The sequence below is a fragment of the Choloepus didactylus genome, chromosome 3, assembly GCF_015220235.1.
Source record: "Choloepus didactylus isolate mChoDid1 chromosome 3, mChoDid1.pri, whole genome shotgun sequence".
NCBI lineage: Eukaryota > Metazoa > Chordata > Mammalia > Pilosa > Megalonychidae > Choloepus > Choloepus didactylus.
In genome coordinates, this window is record NC_051309.1 from 217,433,118 (window position 1) to 217,450,412 (window position 17,295).

A 17,295-nucleotide genomic window follows, 5' to 3' on the forward strand; every position below is an offset into this window, starting at 1 on the left:
CTATAAAATGTAACTGAAGTCACTTATGAGGCAGTGAGGTATAGTAAAATATATGGTAAAAAGTACAAACAGACTTTGGACATCAACTGGCCCTGCCACTTAATTGCTGTATTAATTTAAGCCTCAGTTTTTCCATCCCTAAAATAGGATAATAATGAGCATTGTTGTTCCTCATTCATTCTAGAGACTTTCTTTACCCCCTGCTATATGCCACTTACTGAATTGCTTCACTACACTAGAGGTATGAGTCTATGCAATTTGTAGAAGTTGATTTCTTCCAATGATTGTATTGGCCTGGGAAGTGTGCATGGGAATTAACTCAACAGCAGCACCCCAAATTCTCAAACGCTCTGACAATCCCGTATCCAAGTGCATGCTACCAAAGGTAGCAGACTTCCAAGTGTTACCCAAAGAATGAATTGTTTCCTTAACCTAAGCCACTCAATCAGACACTGTAAGAATACTTAGTACATGGTGGCATTTAATAAATATTTGTTGAATGAGTGGACAAATGAATGAACTGGATCCATACAAAGCCAATCTGTATCAAGATCCTGTCCATAACAAATATCTTTATAACAACCCTATTCTTGAAATAAGTAATATTGCAGTGAGCTTCCAGTGCGCTCAAAATTTGAAATTTTTTGTCAGATCGTTTCCTTCTATTTCCTTTATTGCATGTAATCAAAAAATTATCTCTTTTCCTCTCACATTTCCCCCATAGCTGGAGCAATGGACACACTGAAAGCATCATTTCGGAAAGTCACTCTGTCCTTATGATGTCATCGGTAGAAAACAGTAGGCATAGCAGCCCAACCGGGGGACCAAGAGGACGTCTCAATGGCATGGGCGGCCCTCGAGAGTGTAACACCTTCCTCAGGCATGCCAGGGACACCCCTGACTCCTACCGAGACTCTCCTCACAGTGAAAGGTAAAACGGAAGGGCAAAGCTACCGCAGAGGAGAACCCCAGTAAGAGAACCCCCGTGAGCACCTGCTGTCTCACCTAAGGAAATCTGCTCTAATCAGAATCAGGGCAGCAGTTGCCTATTCTAGAAGTACTCCTAGGTGATGAAGCCATCTTTTTGCTTGACTGAACTCATTTCTTCTGAGCTTCTCGCATCGTCCCAGTGGCTGACAGGCAACAGACTCTTAAAGAGCTGGAATGATTTGATGTGGAAGGTGCAGCAAACTTGGAATTCCCAGCTCTGAGCTTAGGCTCATACCCAGTCTGGGGCTCGGTTTCCTCAGTTGTAACGTTAGAGAGATGGAATCAAAGATTTATCTGGACCCTTCTATAATTCCAGTTTGCCAGTTATCCAAACTCTGACAACAGTGGTTGAGCTAGCCTCATGTTCTCATGTGCTCACTCTTTCTTTCTGACCTTCTAGCCACAGTTAAAACAGATCAAGGGCTGTGTCATTGCTGACTGTCATGGGGAACAACTGCTTGTGTGCCACCATAAAGTATCCCTTTAATGAGATTCCAACAAGGGGTGAATAAATGAATCTATTCTATGCTCCGTCTGGCAGTCTTCATAGGTGGTTTTCAAAGCGGATACTGCCTTGGATTTGGCCCATTATTTCAGAATGTTTTGGCTTTCATCTGGGGAGATGGGGTTGGCTTGGGGAAGTTAACAGCAAAGGTAAAATAAAGAATGGAGGAAAGTAAATGAAAAGAGACGCTAAAAAGGAATACTGAGTTCATAGGTTCTTTTTTACCTATTTTCACCTGAGCAGGGGGAGAATGCTACTCTACCAGCATTTCCCATTGGTAAACCATTACTGCTTGTTTTCAAATCCAATGTGATGTGTGTGTGTGTGCGTGTGTGTGTGTGTGTTTATTTTGTCATCTCTACCTAATCTTTGTCCACTTACCAACGGGTTTACGTAGTACCCAATAATCCATACTTTTTTGGTAGTTCTAAGGGTGGAGATGACTATGATAGACTTTTTCCATTCAGGAACGGAAAGTCTTGCAACAAAGGATATCAGTTCTTGACTTGCAGGCCATATCGAGCCTGCTGAGCACTTTTTCAAGGGCCTTTTTCCCAAAATGGTAATTCAAAGCTTTACAGAATTGAGGTTGTCCTGCAATTCATCTAGGAAAAAGTAGACAGGGTCCAAAACTGATTTGAAACATTAGGGTCAGACTCAGATAATTGTATTTTCTCTGTTAGGGAAATCTCACTGTCCTAATTCAATATTTTTTAAAACCTGAAAAGGAGGTTAGGGATAAAATCTTCCTTCATCACTAGCTGTGATATTCCTCTTTGAAGGTTGTCATCTCTTTCTGTGGTGGGCTTCTTTGAGTGCCCCAAATGTTATCTAGGACTGCAACATATACTTGAACTTTAGAGATCATAAAGATAAAAAGATGAATCACTGCTAGGTATTGGTTAAATTTGGATTAGTGTTTCTCAGAGAGCTTAATTTAAGTATCCCAACAGAAATTGTCTGAAGACTCAAGCCCCAAATATTTCAATCTCCTAGACACTTTCCCATTTTAGACACAGCTAGATCTCACATCCACATCACTCTGAATCATGGTTGAAAGGCAGACAAGTTAATAGGGTTCCTGTACCTGTTAGCTGGAGATCAGATGATGGTTCCCTGTGTCATCACAGGTCATGTCAAATTAGACTCTGTGAATGCTAGTGTGAAGAAAAGAGTCATTTTGTGCTAGGCATCAGTTACATTTTTATCAAAAGCTAAGATATATGACTCTGAATAAGCCCCATCTTCCTCAGTGTCAAAAGTCAAGTCTTTTTTATTCTAGAGAGAGAAAGCATGATATGGTTAACAACAATGCACTCACTGTCTTGAGGATGAGATTCTCTGAGCATTGTCAGACATAATAGACAGAAGGTAAATGGTGCATCCAACCTTTGAGTAGTTCCAAAGGATGAACCAAAGACTGATGCAGCCTTGGGTTTTAGAAGAGAGGTAGACCAGCAACTGGAAGTAGACTCCTTTGAGGTAACTACAAATCCAACCCAAGGTTCTCTCGGGCTTACCTTTGAATGCCTTGAACACAGGGATGGATAGTTGCAAAATGGACATTAAGGAGGTAGCATTTCATGCAAAAATTAAAAGCACACGAATGTATTACACTGTTGTCAGAAAAAAAAAACTAAGTTACTATGCTCTTTTTTTTTCATAAGACATAACCTTATAGCTGAGCTAAGGAGAAACAAGGCACACAGATCCAAATGCATGCAGATCCAGCTCTCAGCAACTCATCTTAGATCTTCTTCCATTCCCCATTTGGGCTTCATTCTCTAAGACCCCTTGGCCTTTAGGAATGTATAGTATTTAAGTAATACTTCTTTCCCTTCCAAATCCCCGAGCCGTGGCCCTTATAAACTAAGAGGTTTCCAAAACCTCGTGCCCTCACGTCTTTGCTCATATCCCTTTATTAAAAACTGTGATGAAGTTGGCAGTCCCAAGCGCCTCAATGAGCTAGGCATTTTAGCTGATCTTTGCATGTGTTCCTCTAAGGACACTCTTGGCTACATAACTGTAGATTCCAAGGGTGCTGTACCTCATTTAAAAATTGAGATGTGTACAGTGAGAATAGCAAGTCTTTGTTCTCTGATTCGGTAATATCGTAAACTATGTCCCCTTACCCTCCCTGCGATCTGCCTCGTATTCCACCACACTTATGTGGTGTATTCTGTGCTCACACAGGTATGTGTCAGCCATGACCACCCCGGCTCGCATGTCACCTGTAGATTTCCACACGCCAAGCTCCCCCAAATCACCCCCTTCGGAAATGTCTCCACCTGCCTCCAGCATGACGATGTCCCTGCCTTCCATGGCAGTCAGCCCCTTCATAGAAGAAGAGAGACCTCTCCTTCTCGTGACCCCACCACGGCTGCGGGAGAAGAAGTATGACCACCCCTCTCAGCAGTTCAACAACTCCTTCCACCACAACCCCGCGCATGAGAGTAACAGCCTCCCCTCTAGCCCCTTGAGGATAGTGGAGGACGAAGAGTACGAAACGACCCAGGAGTACGAGCCAGCTCAAGAGCCTGCTAAGAAACTCGCCAATAGCCGGCGGGCCAAAAGAACCAAGTCCAATGGCCACGTGGCCAACAGGTCGGAAATGGACGGCAACGTAAGCGCTGAGAGCAGTAACTCAGAGAGCGAAACGGAAGATGAAAGAGTAGGCGAAGCTACACCTTTCCTGGGCATACAGAACCCCCTGGCAGCCAGCCTTGAGGCAGCACCTGCCTTCCGCCTGGCTGAGAGCAGGACTAACCCAGCAAGCCGCTTCTCTACACAGGAAGAATTACAGGCCAGGCTGTCTAGTGTAATCGCTAACCAAGACCCTATTGCTGTATAAAACATAAATACACACATAGATTCACCTGTAAAACTTTATTTTATATAATAAAGTATTCCACCTTAAATTAAACAATTTATTTTATTTTAGCAGTTCTGCAAATAGAAAACAGGAAAAAAAACTTTTATAAATTAAATATATGTATGTAAAAATGTGTTATGTGCCATATGTAGCAATTTTTTACAGTATTTCAAAACGAGAAAGATATCAATGGTGCCTTTATGTTATGTTATGTTGAGAGCAAGTTTTGTACAGTTACAGTGATTGCTTTTCCACAGTATTTCGGCAAAACCTCCCATATTCAGTTTTTGCTGGCTTCTTGTGCATTGCATTATGATGTTGACTGGATGTACGATTTGCAAGACTTGCAGTCGTCTCTCTGTTTGCCTGTAGTAGCAGCCGATCAATACGCCTTGTAATGGCACATCCACCCAAATACTGTTCTCTTTCGTAAGAAGTTTTCTTTGCATTCAGTATGTGAAATGAGTTGTGTCTACTTTGCCAGCCACAGGTTTGCTTCATTGGGCTCTGAGATAATAGTAGATCCAACAGCATGCTACTATTAATTAAAGCAGGAAACTGCATTAAGTAACGTTAACTATTAGGAAGAAAGTAATACTGCAGTTAAAAAATACTATACTATTAATCAGACGACAGCTTGCTTTTACTAAAAGGAGCTACCATTTACTTAATTTTGATTTATTTTACTGGACAAAAAGCAACAGTTGTAGGGATAGCTTAGAAAATGTGTTCTGGTTTGCTATCAGGGTAAATCTGGCACCTTATAAGAGGACTCAATGTCCCTTCCCAGGGGAATGGTACAGCAGCTCATCCAGTTGAAGATCAAACCACAGCTGATAACGGTGCAATCGTTTCTGACTTGTCTTTTTCACTGATTTCGGAACTCATGGTTGGTTGCATCTTCTCAGCTCAAGAGGAGGCATGTCTTGGCACGGAAAGCCCACCCCAAAAGTCCACTCAGCAATCTGTCTAAAACACTTCTCGAGTGAAATGTGCCTGCTGTACATAGTGGTGACTCGTCATCGTAGGGAACCATTTCTGTTGTAGAGTATTCAGAAAAGAGTGAATGTAAAGGAGACACTGGTGGAGAGCAGCTGTGTGACTTGGTTGACCTTTTAGACAGTTTTATTAACCACTCCTTTCTCCCCGTTATTTTCCTCTCACTTCTCAATGTTGCCTTGATTAGGTCATAACTATGCATGAACATTTTTGTCAGGAATGGCCGATGTGCATGTGGCTTGTGATTAGTGAGAACCTCTCACCAGTGAAGATTCATCGGGAAGTGTCATAGTGTTGGAAAGATTGCACCTTTACTGGCAGCAACAACCCTCCCCCGTGTCCTGACCTCTCAATCTGCAGCCTGTGTCACCCTACCTTTCCCTCTCTTATTTTTGCTTTACTGTCACAAAGCAGGTCTGAGATTGATCTAAATCTTGTGATTTTAAGGAAGACATCTAGGTATTAATGATTTAAATAAGTGCTAATATCAGGAAAGTAAGAGAGATTTTTTTCTTGTGAATGTTGGGCCCATTTCCTGCGCTGCCTGACACCTGTCTGTCAGAGCTGGGGCTTTACTAAGGTTCAAGTGGCTTCCTAGAGCCAAAGGGACACCACAGGAAATGACAGGCATGAAGTCAGCAAGTACACCTGCTCTTGTCTGCAGGTGAACTAAATCTATTAAAAATAAAAGGGAAGAAAAGGCATGCAGGAAGTCCTTGGGCTGGGAAAGAGGCACTTCTTTTTTCAGCTCCTACATGTTACCTACTATAAGGCACAGAGATGTAGTCTTAGGACATGGTATCCCAAGTTTTCTTTCTTTGTTCACAGGCCACTTGCTCTGTGCTCAACAGTGTCCTCCTTTGCTTTTTAACCTACACTAGGAGCCCTTGCCAGGCTGCACATGCTACACTGATTTCCCAATTTTGTGGAAACGAGTAAGCTCATGATAGGGGGAAGAGGAGAAGAAGACAGCCCAAAGAGATTCTCTAAATTACTTGGATATTGCCTTATTGAATACCTTGCCTCCTCCTCTGCCCATGTCAATCAAGAAATTCCCACCACTAATTAAACCCCTAAAATTTCTGTTTCAAGCTCTTTGGGCATTGGGGGTAGGCAGTACGCCATTCTGGAGAATTTCAGGGGTAAACCAGAATCTTCTATTGAGAGCAATGAACAATATTTTTCTCAAGATGAGAATTGCTGTAAGTTTTCAAATTGCAAGTATACATGATGATTTAGGAGAAGAGGAAATTTTATTTCCAAGTTGATTCTGGTCACTCACAGAGGTGGCATGTTAGTTGGGACATGGTCTTTCCATCTGTAGAACAAGAGCTTCTCTTGCCTAGAAAGTCCGGTTCACTGCTCACGGCATCGAGATTTATGCTCACAGAGACACCTTGTGATGCTTAATTGCCACATCATTCTCACCCATCCCTGCTTATAAACTCAGGCAGTGCAGTGGCAATCCAAAGGAGGAGCGTGAACCCATGCCCCCAGCATAGGGACAGCTGTCTTGGGTTTTAGAGTAGTGGAAGTTGCCCATATGTTTGACAGGAACTTTATTTTCCAGGTCCAAAACCATATCCCATTGAGGGGTATGCAGTGGAGCATAATATGTATGCACAGTATATGCAAAACTCCCTTTTCTTACTCAAGATTCCTTTCCTGTCCCCCACTCCCTTCTTGCCTCGTATAACTTTTTTTTTTTTACGTTCCTGGATAGCCTCCTGCTTTCTACAAACTGGCACTTAGCCTTGGGTGTATGTGAGTGTGTTCCCCAATGGTGACATGTCATCTCTTCCTTGTTTCAGTGTCACTGTCTTGAAATAGGATGAGTGTATCCAGGGTAACTTGCTCAGTCACTATTCCTTTCCTTATTTTGGCCTGCATGGCTCATTCGGGTGCAAATAAGGAAAGCCTGATCTTATCTCTCAGTACTGGCTACATTCCACCAGCCACAGAGATTTCTATCCGCAAAGACCCATGAAGCACTGCAGCAAAATGCAGACAAAAAGGAAATGGCCACATATCACAAGTTCTATTATATATTCTTTTGTAAATACATATTGTACATTACTTGGATGTTTTCTTAAATCATTTCCTGTCTTTATGAGTTAAATATCAGTTTTTACTCTCTCAACTTACTGTGTAACATTGTAAATAACATATTGTCCTTTATTATTTATATGTAAGCATCTAACAATATAGAGAGAGTTGTTTTCATATAAGTTGAAGATAAATGTCAAAATATATGTGTGTGTGTGTTTTGTTTTGTTTTCCTTTGCTTTAAAATTATGTATCTTTTTCTTTTTCTTTTTTGAAGTATAATTTATTGTTCAGGAGAAAGAATGTATTTGTAATTGAAACTGTTTGAAGAATGCACATTTGAAGGCCATGAGGTACCGATAAACTAAAGAATTTATTATCCAAAATACTAAGCAATAAGTAATTGTGATTTATTTAAAGGTTTGTTCATTTTCCATGAGTGACATACTGCAATAAAAATGCTACTCCATGGAGCCCTGGGAATGTTGCTCAGCAGACTAATTTTTCAGTCTGTTAGATCAGCACCTTCGTCTTAACACGGCAGTTATTCTGCTTTAGTGTGTCTGGTGGACTCTATGATCATCTTGTCTGTCTGTTGCTTTTCGCCACACTGCCTGTTCTTGATTCTTTTCACCACTGTATTCCTCATGGAAGGAGCCACAATCAAGCCATGTGACATTTCCATCTCCCCCCATACACACTAACACATCAGAGAGAACATCTGAGGGCACGACTGCCAGGATCCTGGCTGTTGAAATGTTCCGTGCTGACAGCAAGAAACTTCTTCACACTGACGGAAATGTCAGTGTGGCAATCCCATTCAGTCAGGAATGAAAACAAATTCTATCTTGGTTCAGTCAGTCCGACAGCCACTGTGGCCGAGAAGGCAGCCAGTTAGAATGTGGACATGCTAAGCTTCCCTATAGCATCAGTTAATTCATTTCCCATCAGGCCCAGAATTTACTGATTCTCAGTTTTAAGAGAGGAAAAAGGCTAAACTGGGTCCATTCCCCCTCATTCTACATAAACGCACAACATCAAACTAAATGCCCATCTCACTGCTCAGGGAAGGTCCTATGCAAGAGAAATTTCCCACATCCTATGGCTTTGTCACAGAAACAGGGGTTTGCATTTCTTATTTGAAATTAGCCAAAACAAAAGCCATATTTTAACAAGTAGATATTTGCATGGTACTTTTGATACATCTTCAAGCATTTTTTTTTTTCATTATTCCGGACAGGGTAAGGGCTTCTGATGTTTGTGAAGTAGAGGTTGGCAATCCTCTGGAGTTTGAGTGTACCAGAAGGCTTTCATCAAAGTCCATCTGCCTGTCCATACATTGCTCCTGTCTCCTAGCAATAGTTCCAGTAGTGTCATTCCAAAACAGTCTGAATATCTAGGAAGCTTCAATCGTGACCTTTGCCCATGTTCTGTTTTCACCATTTATATTACTGAATTTTCAAAGCTACCCAATATCCTCAAATTTGCATCACCTTTGGATTACACATAAACACACACAGACAAAAAAAATCCAACAAATGTAATCCTGAAATCACCACATGCTTTCACTTTTCCAATAGTCATCCAGCCAACTAGCCATTCAGCAAATTAGGAGACGCACAGAATATTTCCATATTAAAGACAGACATTTTCCTCTGCTTTCAAGTTTAGGCTGAGGCTTTGTCTGCTCCCCAGATTGAAAACTACAAGCAGCTAGGTTGGTAACTCAGCTTAAAATAGTTATCTAAGATGACTTGATACTTGAGCCAGGAGTGTATGTGTGTGCTGGGGGTGCTATGCAGAGAATGGAGATTCACAATGAGGCAGCCAGATTAACTCTGGATATTTATTTCAATTCTCCATTCACTTCAACATGTTGACTCCTGAACGTCAAACCCAGGCAAGCACAGCAAACTAGCAAATGATCTCTTCTATCCAATCTAACGTTAAATATTTAAAGTCTTCCCAATATTGAAGTTCCTTTGCTCCCTGCCCTGATGATGAATGACAAAGGGACTTGATGTCAGGGATCGGCGGGGGTGGGGGGGGCGGTAGAATGAGACAGTTCTGAAATCTAGAGACTTAGGATGCTGTAGGGAATGAAAATTTCTGATGATCCGATATGAATCGCTTTGCTCTCCATTTCTGTTTAATCCTCTCTGAAACTGATGAAATAAAATAAATTTATGAAAACTGTTACTCCAAAAGATTAATTTGGTAGGAAATAGAAATGCTTTCAGTTAATGAAAGACAGAACCATCCTGTCACCACAGGAAGCTGCAAGGTTCCTAACCTTTAAGGTTGTCATCAGGTAGCATTGTCACACCCAGCCCCACCCATAATGTCCCTGTGGATACTGGAATTGTTGGACTTCTCTGGTCAGCGGTTGGTTTTGAACTTCAATTGAGTCTCAAAACATCACCCACCAGGGGACTAAGAAAAGGATTTTGTTTTCTGGAGCATACTTATACTGATCCACCTTATCCTTTAAAAAACCAATGGACCAGGACGGAATCCCAGTAATTTCTAAAGAGAAGACAGAGAATGGGGTAATCATTTCACCCATGACATTTTTTTTTCCTAGCTCTTAACCCTCATATGGATTTACTGGGACAGAACTTGATGGAGGAAAAGACATGTCTTCCCACCCTAGAGAGTGCTAAAGCGGTTAGGGAATTTCCTCTATAGGTTTAAACATATTTAAGTCTTGTGTGTATAGTTTATATATAGCTTTGTGTGTATGCAATGAAATGAACTATTAAATATAAACATTTGTATGCAATTTCTGGCTTAAAATATCCTATATATCTTTCAATTCTCTTAAATTTTGTGGGATTTGAGTATTATAAATGATGAGGATAGTTTAGGCTCAGGGAGGTTACAAGACTTCCCTGGCTCTAGTGAGTTGCAGACATCATACCCGTATGCAGGTGTTCTGACTACAGTCCTATTTCTTTCCATTGTGCACTGCTGTACCACCCACTCCCACCCAAGCACAAACACCTCCTTTGTGTTCAGCCTTACCTTACACGGACAAGTTACATCCAACTCCAGGTTGGTGTTTGAAAGAATATGGGCCCTTCTGGCTTTTTTGTAGTTATTCTAGAACCCATTTTGCTTGGCTTAGTGATTCTGTGCACCCTTCCCTAAACTTAGCTTTCAAAGGAAAATAAATGTAACCACAGAAGTAAATTCACCATATACATATCCTTAGTGAAAAGAGAAGGGGCTTTGCAGTCAGCGTGCTCTCCCCACCACTTAGTAGTTTATGAATTTGGACAATTAATTTCCTCTTCCAAGCTTATTACTGATCTCTGATCTGAGAATATGACAGAATTTACAAGGTTGTGGGGTGGTGAAAATTACATTTGAACACGTGAGGAATTCAGAATATGACTAGTGCAGAGTGAGTATTCAAATGGAACCTTCCATTTGCTCTCCCCCCTCCAGATTCTTAAGTTTGTAATATAAGTTTCTCAGTTCCAAATAGCACTTTCTACAACACACAAAATGACCAAATGAGCATATTTTATCCTTTCTCCAATCTAGGGCCAGTAAGCAAATTCCTTTTTAAAAATAACTCTATGTTGAAAGCATAATCACCAAATGGTATTTTAAAGTCAGGTATTTTATAAGGCATTATGAGTACAGTTAGCTTCTTATGTAGCCACGCCATTTTACATCAACTATCTAATTTCTAATCTTCATTACAATTCCACAGAAATATACTGAAACATGACTCTGTAGAGTTTTCACACACCTAGAAACTTAATTGCAAACATCTAGTAAAACAAACAAACAAAACTCTCCTAAGCTGGTAGGATAGCTGGGCACACTCATTTGCTTTAGTTTGCGGCCACAATGCTCAGAAACATCCCATTTTCTTAAAAAACAATCCAAGCCAAAGTCTACATAGCAAAAAATTGGGGAAGTCATTTCTCAGATGAACTCCCAAATGTAAGAAAGCACATTATTTATGGATTTTTATCACCCATTCCTATGATCTATCCAGCAATTCTTCAGGTTCTGCTCACTTTTCACCCCAAACATAAAACAATCCCTTTTCTCATCCTAGACATGAAACAATTGATAATTTATGCATTTAAATAACATATGCATTTTGGATTCAATCCTTTAAAACTTCATCCTGCATCAAGGGTGGTGGGTGACTTGCTCTTGTGGAGTGAGTTATCAGGCATGTGGTATGGGCAGGAGAACCCTCCGTGGTTGGGGACTTTAGGCTAACGGAGTCATCTACAGATCCTGGGTTTCTCCCAGTGAAAGGTTAGCATGAACTTTCCCTCTTTTCCAGAGAGCCAAAAATGTGCTTCTTGTTTTTCTTAGGCAATTACTTTGAACAAAAGGAGGGGCTTCATTGGTGAGTACTTTCACAGCTAATAGGGTAACTAAAAAAACTACTTTCCCTTTGGGTGCTAGACTCTCTCCACCATGGAAAATAAGGAAGAGAATGGACATGGCATACGTGACAGCCACCTTTTCAGAGCCCCCAAATTCCCTGTAACCAGGTTCCTTCCAGTTGTTAGAAGATGATTCTGCCCTCATACAACAGCTTCCTTGCAAAGATGCCATCCTGCTTTTAGAGGAAGCTTTTTGCGAAACAAAGACTTCCCTTAGTATTCCTTAGTTCAGAGCATTCCCCTTTCCTTCTCTTCCCTTCACTGATACCTCTGATTTCAAAGATCTGATGGCATAGGACCATATAACTTCATTCTTTGAACAGAAGCATACCAGAAATTGTTGGGTTGAAATAGGGATTGGAAGTAATTTTTTTTTTTTTTACAAAACCAGGAAGTCCTCCTTGATTAGTTGCAGTCCCCTTGGAAAGTTTCAGGGCACAGTCATGCAGCATTACTTTTTTCCATTACTTATTTGACAGAAACAGCTCTTCCCCAACTTGAAAAGATGCTAATTCTGCCATACATTTTGGATTCTGCTCTGTTTGTGTGGGGAGTTAGATCTCTAGCAATGAATGAGGAGAAGGACTTTGGACTCATCCTATAAAGCTATTAAAGCAGAATTATGAGATTGAGGGTTCTACTCAGGGTCAATATCACATCAGTTATCAAGCAAAGGAGCCACTAAGGGGAAACATCCCTTTGCCTGGTTCATAAGCCACATGTCACCTGCTGGCCAAGCCAGAACCTTAGCCAGAACCTTAGCAATATTCTACATTTCTCTCTCCACATGAACGACGATGGAGATCGTATACACCATTGACATGTCAAACACATCTGCCTCTCCTTCCTAGGGCCATTGCTTCTGCCCTTCTCCATGTACTCTTTGTCTTTCACCTCTGACGTCAAAGCTTTGATTGCACGGGACTATATAATGGCAGATCCCAACTGATCTGCTTCCTGAAGCCCCTCTAGGCATCCTTCACGTCCTGCTAGAAGTTTCTCTCTAATGTGCAAACCTTATCCTCTTATTCTCCTGGCTAGAACCCTCCCATGGCTCCTCATAAATTTAACTTCTTGGCCAGACACAGGAGATCCCTTCACAGCCTCGGTTCTGCCAAGTGTTACAGCTTATCTCCCATGCTCATCCTCTACTCCCATCTTATGATTTTCTATTTCCCAACCACACCACACCAGTGTTTGTTGTGGGCATACCGACTTCCTGATTTTTGCCATATATTCATGTACCACCTGTATTATTTTTGGGCATAGTGTTTTTCTTAAATTGACTACATTTTTAACTAAAATAAAGTCATTTCAAAATGAAACTTTGTATTAATGCTGTGAATGAAAAACTACAATCAGTTGCCATGATTAAAATAATACTGTAAAAATAAAGGTCACAAAAATGAAACCATGTTATTATAATACCTATAATTAACAAGATACTGTTGCCTGCTAAAGTCTCTGAGCCCAAGGCCTATTTTCTCTCCTTAACAAAAAGGGAGATAAGAAAGTGTTGTGGAGGCAGAAAATACATGCGGGAAACTCCTTGAATTAATCAGGATTGAGACAGAGTTGATAGGGGAGTTACTTTCACTATTTGATTCAATATTATTTCATGCCAGGTCCTGAAGTCATTTTGGATACAACTTACAATCACCTACATATCTTAGGAAACACAGCACTGTGGTGATGATGTATCCTTGCCATTGTGAAAAACTTTCCCTTTTACTGGAACTCCCTTCTCCACTCACCCTTCTGACAAACTTATTTTAACCATTAAGAGTTTCCCTTCTCAGATAATTGTTCCCTGACAAATTTCCACTGTTTCAGGTGTTAGGTGTCCCACTTTGCTATCTCGTAGCATGCCATGCTTCTTTTACATAGCATTTTCCACCTATCTCATAACTTTTAGTTAACTGAATTCCTCCCTCGTAGACCATGGTCTCCTTCAGTGCTTCAACATTGCCTTTTTGTGTATAGCCAGTGCCCAGCACAGGGCCTGGAATATGGTAGAGGCTGGAAACACATCTAGAGGATAAATCATCGGTGACTGGAGACTCCAGAAAATCACCTAGGTTGGTAAGCGTGTGAGGAGTCTAGGAAATCATAGGCATTATTAAAGTCAAGATCAAGGAAAGAATAGCCACCAAGTTATCAAAACAAAATCAGAAACAGAGGAGAGCGAATGCAGGCTTGTTAAACCATGGTCAAAATCACCAGAGGTCCAAGTTTCACGGGCTGAAAGCTCCATGGCCTCAATTTGATTTTATAGAGAATTTGTGGGACCCCATCTATCAAAAGTATCTTTTGCAATGTGGTCTTGGCTTCCTCTCCACCCAAGAATTCTGACATAAAATTAACCCTTCCTCTCCATCCTACCTCTATCTTCCACTTCTTTGCAAGGTTCTGAAAACACAGCATTTTAATTGGACATTGCTCACCAGGCTAGTCTTATAAAGAAGACTTCCCCATTGACCAACGTTATTAAAATCAACCCCAAGCATTTGGAAAAGGACAAAGCAGTCACTTGTTATGTTTTTAAATGTACTGCTTGAGTAAAATATATGAAATCAGCATGCCATATAAGACAGGGGATGATATAACTTATTATTCTGGGTAGATGCAATTTGTAAGATTGAGTGGTTGGTGACATTTTCTAGATGATTCCATTTCACAGTTCGGTACAGTATAACTAATTACAAGGGAGAGAAAGGGCACCTGTTTTTGTTTTTTGTTTTTTTTTAACCAGGCAAGACTCATTTTCTCAATAATTTACCTGATCTAGAAGTTCAATCTTCTTTATTGATGAGAAAAAAAAAAAAAAGTCTGTCAAACTGTCAATTTGAAAAGTGAAAGTAAAGCTTTTTTTTTTAAGCCTGATGCTTCTAAGGCTGACCCAAAATTTAATAACTTGATGAGAATGTAGCCTGGTAGTTATTTAAGCTTTACTGGCTAATATAGAAGCCCAATAACATGCTTCCCACTGGTGAGTGGAATTTTATGCAACTTTACACTTCAGAGGAAAGACAATTAGACTGAAAATGCTCACAGAGCTTCTTGAAAATTTCATTACAATGAGCTATCACCGGAAGCCCTTGCAAACTCAGTGCTTGTCTGAGTCAGTCTGAATTTCCTTAGCTACCTTGTCAGTGACGCCGAAAGTTGACAGCATCATGCATAGCACATGGTATTGCAGATGTCACATTCCTCCTGACATCATGAGCTCCCCTAAAATGCACCAGGTTCACAAGTCACATGCTGAGTCATAAGAAACTCAGGAGCTTGTTCTTGGGAAATCTCTGAGGTTAGAACGTCTCTGTGCTCCCAGATGAAGCCAAGGGTTTATTTTTCTTATAAAATCAAAGTCCAAATGATTCTGAATAAACCACTAATATGGCTATGACTTCTCCCTTTGACTTCACAACTTGAGTATGTGAAACAATTGGGTTTGCCGACACTTGCCCAGCTGATAAAAAGGGGAGCTGAGAACTCTTCAACTGTCATGGTCACACTGGTAGTCATAGTTTAAAGATGCTAAAGAAAATTCAAAAGTAGAGACCGTCTGTTCTTTTTTGCCTAATACTCATATGTCTCCATTCCATTTTGGACACTGATGAACACTGTGGCTTTCCCTACAATTACGGTTAAAGAATAATAATAATATGGTGAATAGAGCATGATCTCTGAAACCAGCAAGACCTAGGTTTGAGCTCTTCCTCTTTCACTTGGGCAATGTGGGCAAGTTCACATCCCTGAGCCTCAAATTCATTGTGTAGCTTGAACAAGATAACTATTGGACATCCAAGCTTTAGCACAGTGCTTTGGCACATGGTGGATGCTCAATAAATATGACTTCTTTGTTGGGTGGTAAAGTTCTTGTGCAGGAAAGTGAGCTTGTCTGGCAGTGAGAAGGGGACAGTGTTCCCAAGCTTAGCAACCTTGCTAGCTTTGGTGGGAGCTGCCCTTCCAGTGGAGAGCTCTCCTGGGGAAGCTGGTGAAGGACGTGTATCATCAGAAAGCTGGATTCCAGGGCCTCCCCATTGCCAGGAGGATGACCCATTTGTTCACCCAGCTCCAACAAAACAAAGGAGAGCAAACTTACTCAGAACCAAGTTAGCCCGGTAGAGCAGATGTTTCTTTTTCCCTGAGAAGAAAACAATTTTACAGATCCAGAAATGGAAATGATAGTTAGCACCATCCAGTTAGCAGGAGCTAATTTAGATTTCAAGGTCATTGTCTAAGGTACACCCCTCCTTCACACGGCCAGTTCTTTGGCCCTGCTCCCTCCCTGATTTTTTGGCTCAGCCTCCCTGCACACAGTGTAAACAATCGCAATTTCCATTTTAGGATTTGGTCTCCTGGTGATGTGCTGCAGTCCCCATTTTTAGGAAATTGATGTTTGGCATACAATGAAAGGTTTCACAGATTATGAAGGTTATGGCACAGTTTTCCTCCTGCCTTATGGCTTAATTTAATGAGATATCCTGTAATAGCTCAGCAGCACAACTGCACTGCAGAAGGGGCTCCAAATTGCCCGCAGGTAACTGCAGGAGCCGAGCAAAATATGAGATATGCTGGATGACTCATCTGCTGATGAAAAGTACAGTGAAACCTTTTGTTTTTTCACTAGGATCAAGCAAGTTAGCTGAGAAATCTTCCCTGGGAATAGACACCTGGTAATGCTGCATCTACAAGCTCTTTATAAAATCTGCCTACAGTGAAGTAATCAGCAAAACCACTGTCTGACCTTGAAATTATGTGTGGCCACTGGACCTTGAAGACGCTGATGGAGGCAGCACCATCCCGCCATCTGGGACTTTGATCAACTATGTCTGCCCCCCGCAGTGCAGCCAGGACCTAAGTTAGCAGGCAACTGCTCTGGGGCATGAGGCCCAAGCAGAGAAGTCAGGAGATCAATATGCTATTTCTTATCCTGGCAGATGCCGAGTTACCTCATGCTTTTGCAAGGTTTCAGATGTGCACAAACTCCAATGCTGATTATCCTTGTTGGGGACACTGAGCTTCACAGAGTTTATTCTTCAAATAGGGAAAACAAAAATGGAGGCACTGAAGTCATAGAATGTTTTGGCAGCTATGGCTCTGGCTGGGATAGAAAGGCAGAGCTCTGTGGGCAGAGCTTTTCTCTGACTCCATTTCATTTGCTATCTTCAGAAAGAGCTGATGGAGACATAACCAGTTGGGTGGCGGCTATGTGATGGAAATTTTCTGCTGAGATGGAAATGAAGGAAACTTTAGGCAAGTGATAAATGACATCCAAGAGACTACATGTAACCAGTTATCCCCTTCTAAGACACAAATGCCAGATATGGCCCAGGAGACACTTCTCACTGCCATGTGGTCATGAGTTTAGCCACATCCCCCTTTTGGTCTTTAAAGAGGGCCAATGTCCACTCCTCCACACAGCCAGAACCATGCTACCTGCCCAGCCTATGTTTCAGAGT

At 41.2% G+C, this 17,295-nt stretch overlaps 1 protein-coding gene across 19 annotated transcripts in view; it reads left to right on the forward strand.

The window, feature by feature from the left end:
• The window catches only part of NRG1 (neuregulin 1), a 1,140,254-nt gene extending 1,123,747 nt beyond the window's left edge, over positions 1–16,507 (forward strand). For 15 of the 19 annotated variants that reach the window (XM_037831321.1, XM_037831319.1, XM_037831320.1 and 12 more), the window contains 2 exons: positions 725–931; positions 3,689–9,343. In XM_037831321.1, coding sequence (XP_037687249.1) covers positions 725–931; positions 3,689–4,346 — 865 coding nt within the window. In that variant the 3' untranslated portion in view covers positions 4,347–9,343. Of the gene's footprint in view, positions 1–724; positions 3,305–3,688; positions 9,344–16,463 lie in introns of those variants that run through there. The other 4 variants (XR_005216042.1, XR_005216043.1, XR_005216044.1 and 1 more) reach the window with 2 other exon arrangements.
• Positions 16,508–17,295: the final 788 nt, after the last annotated feature.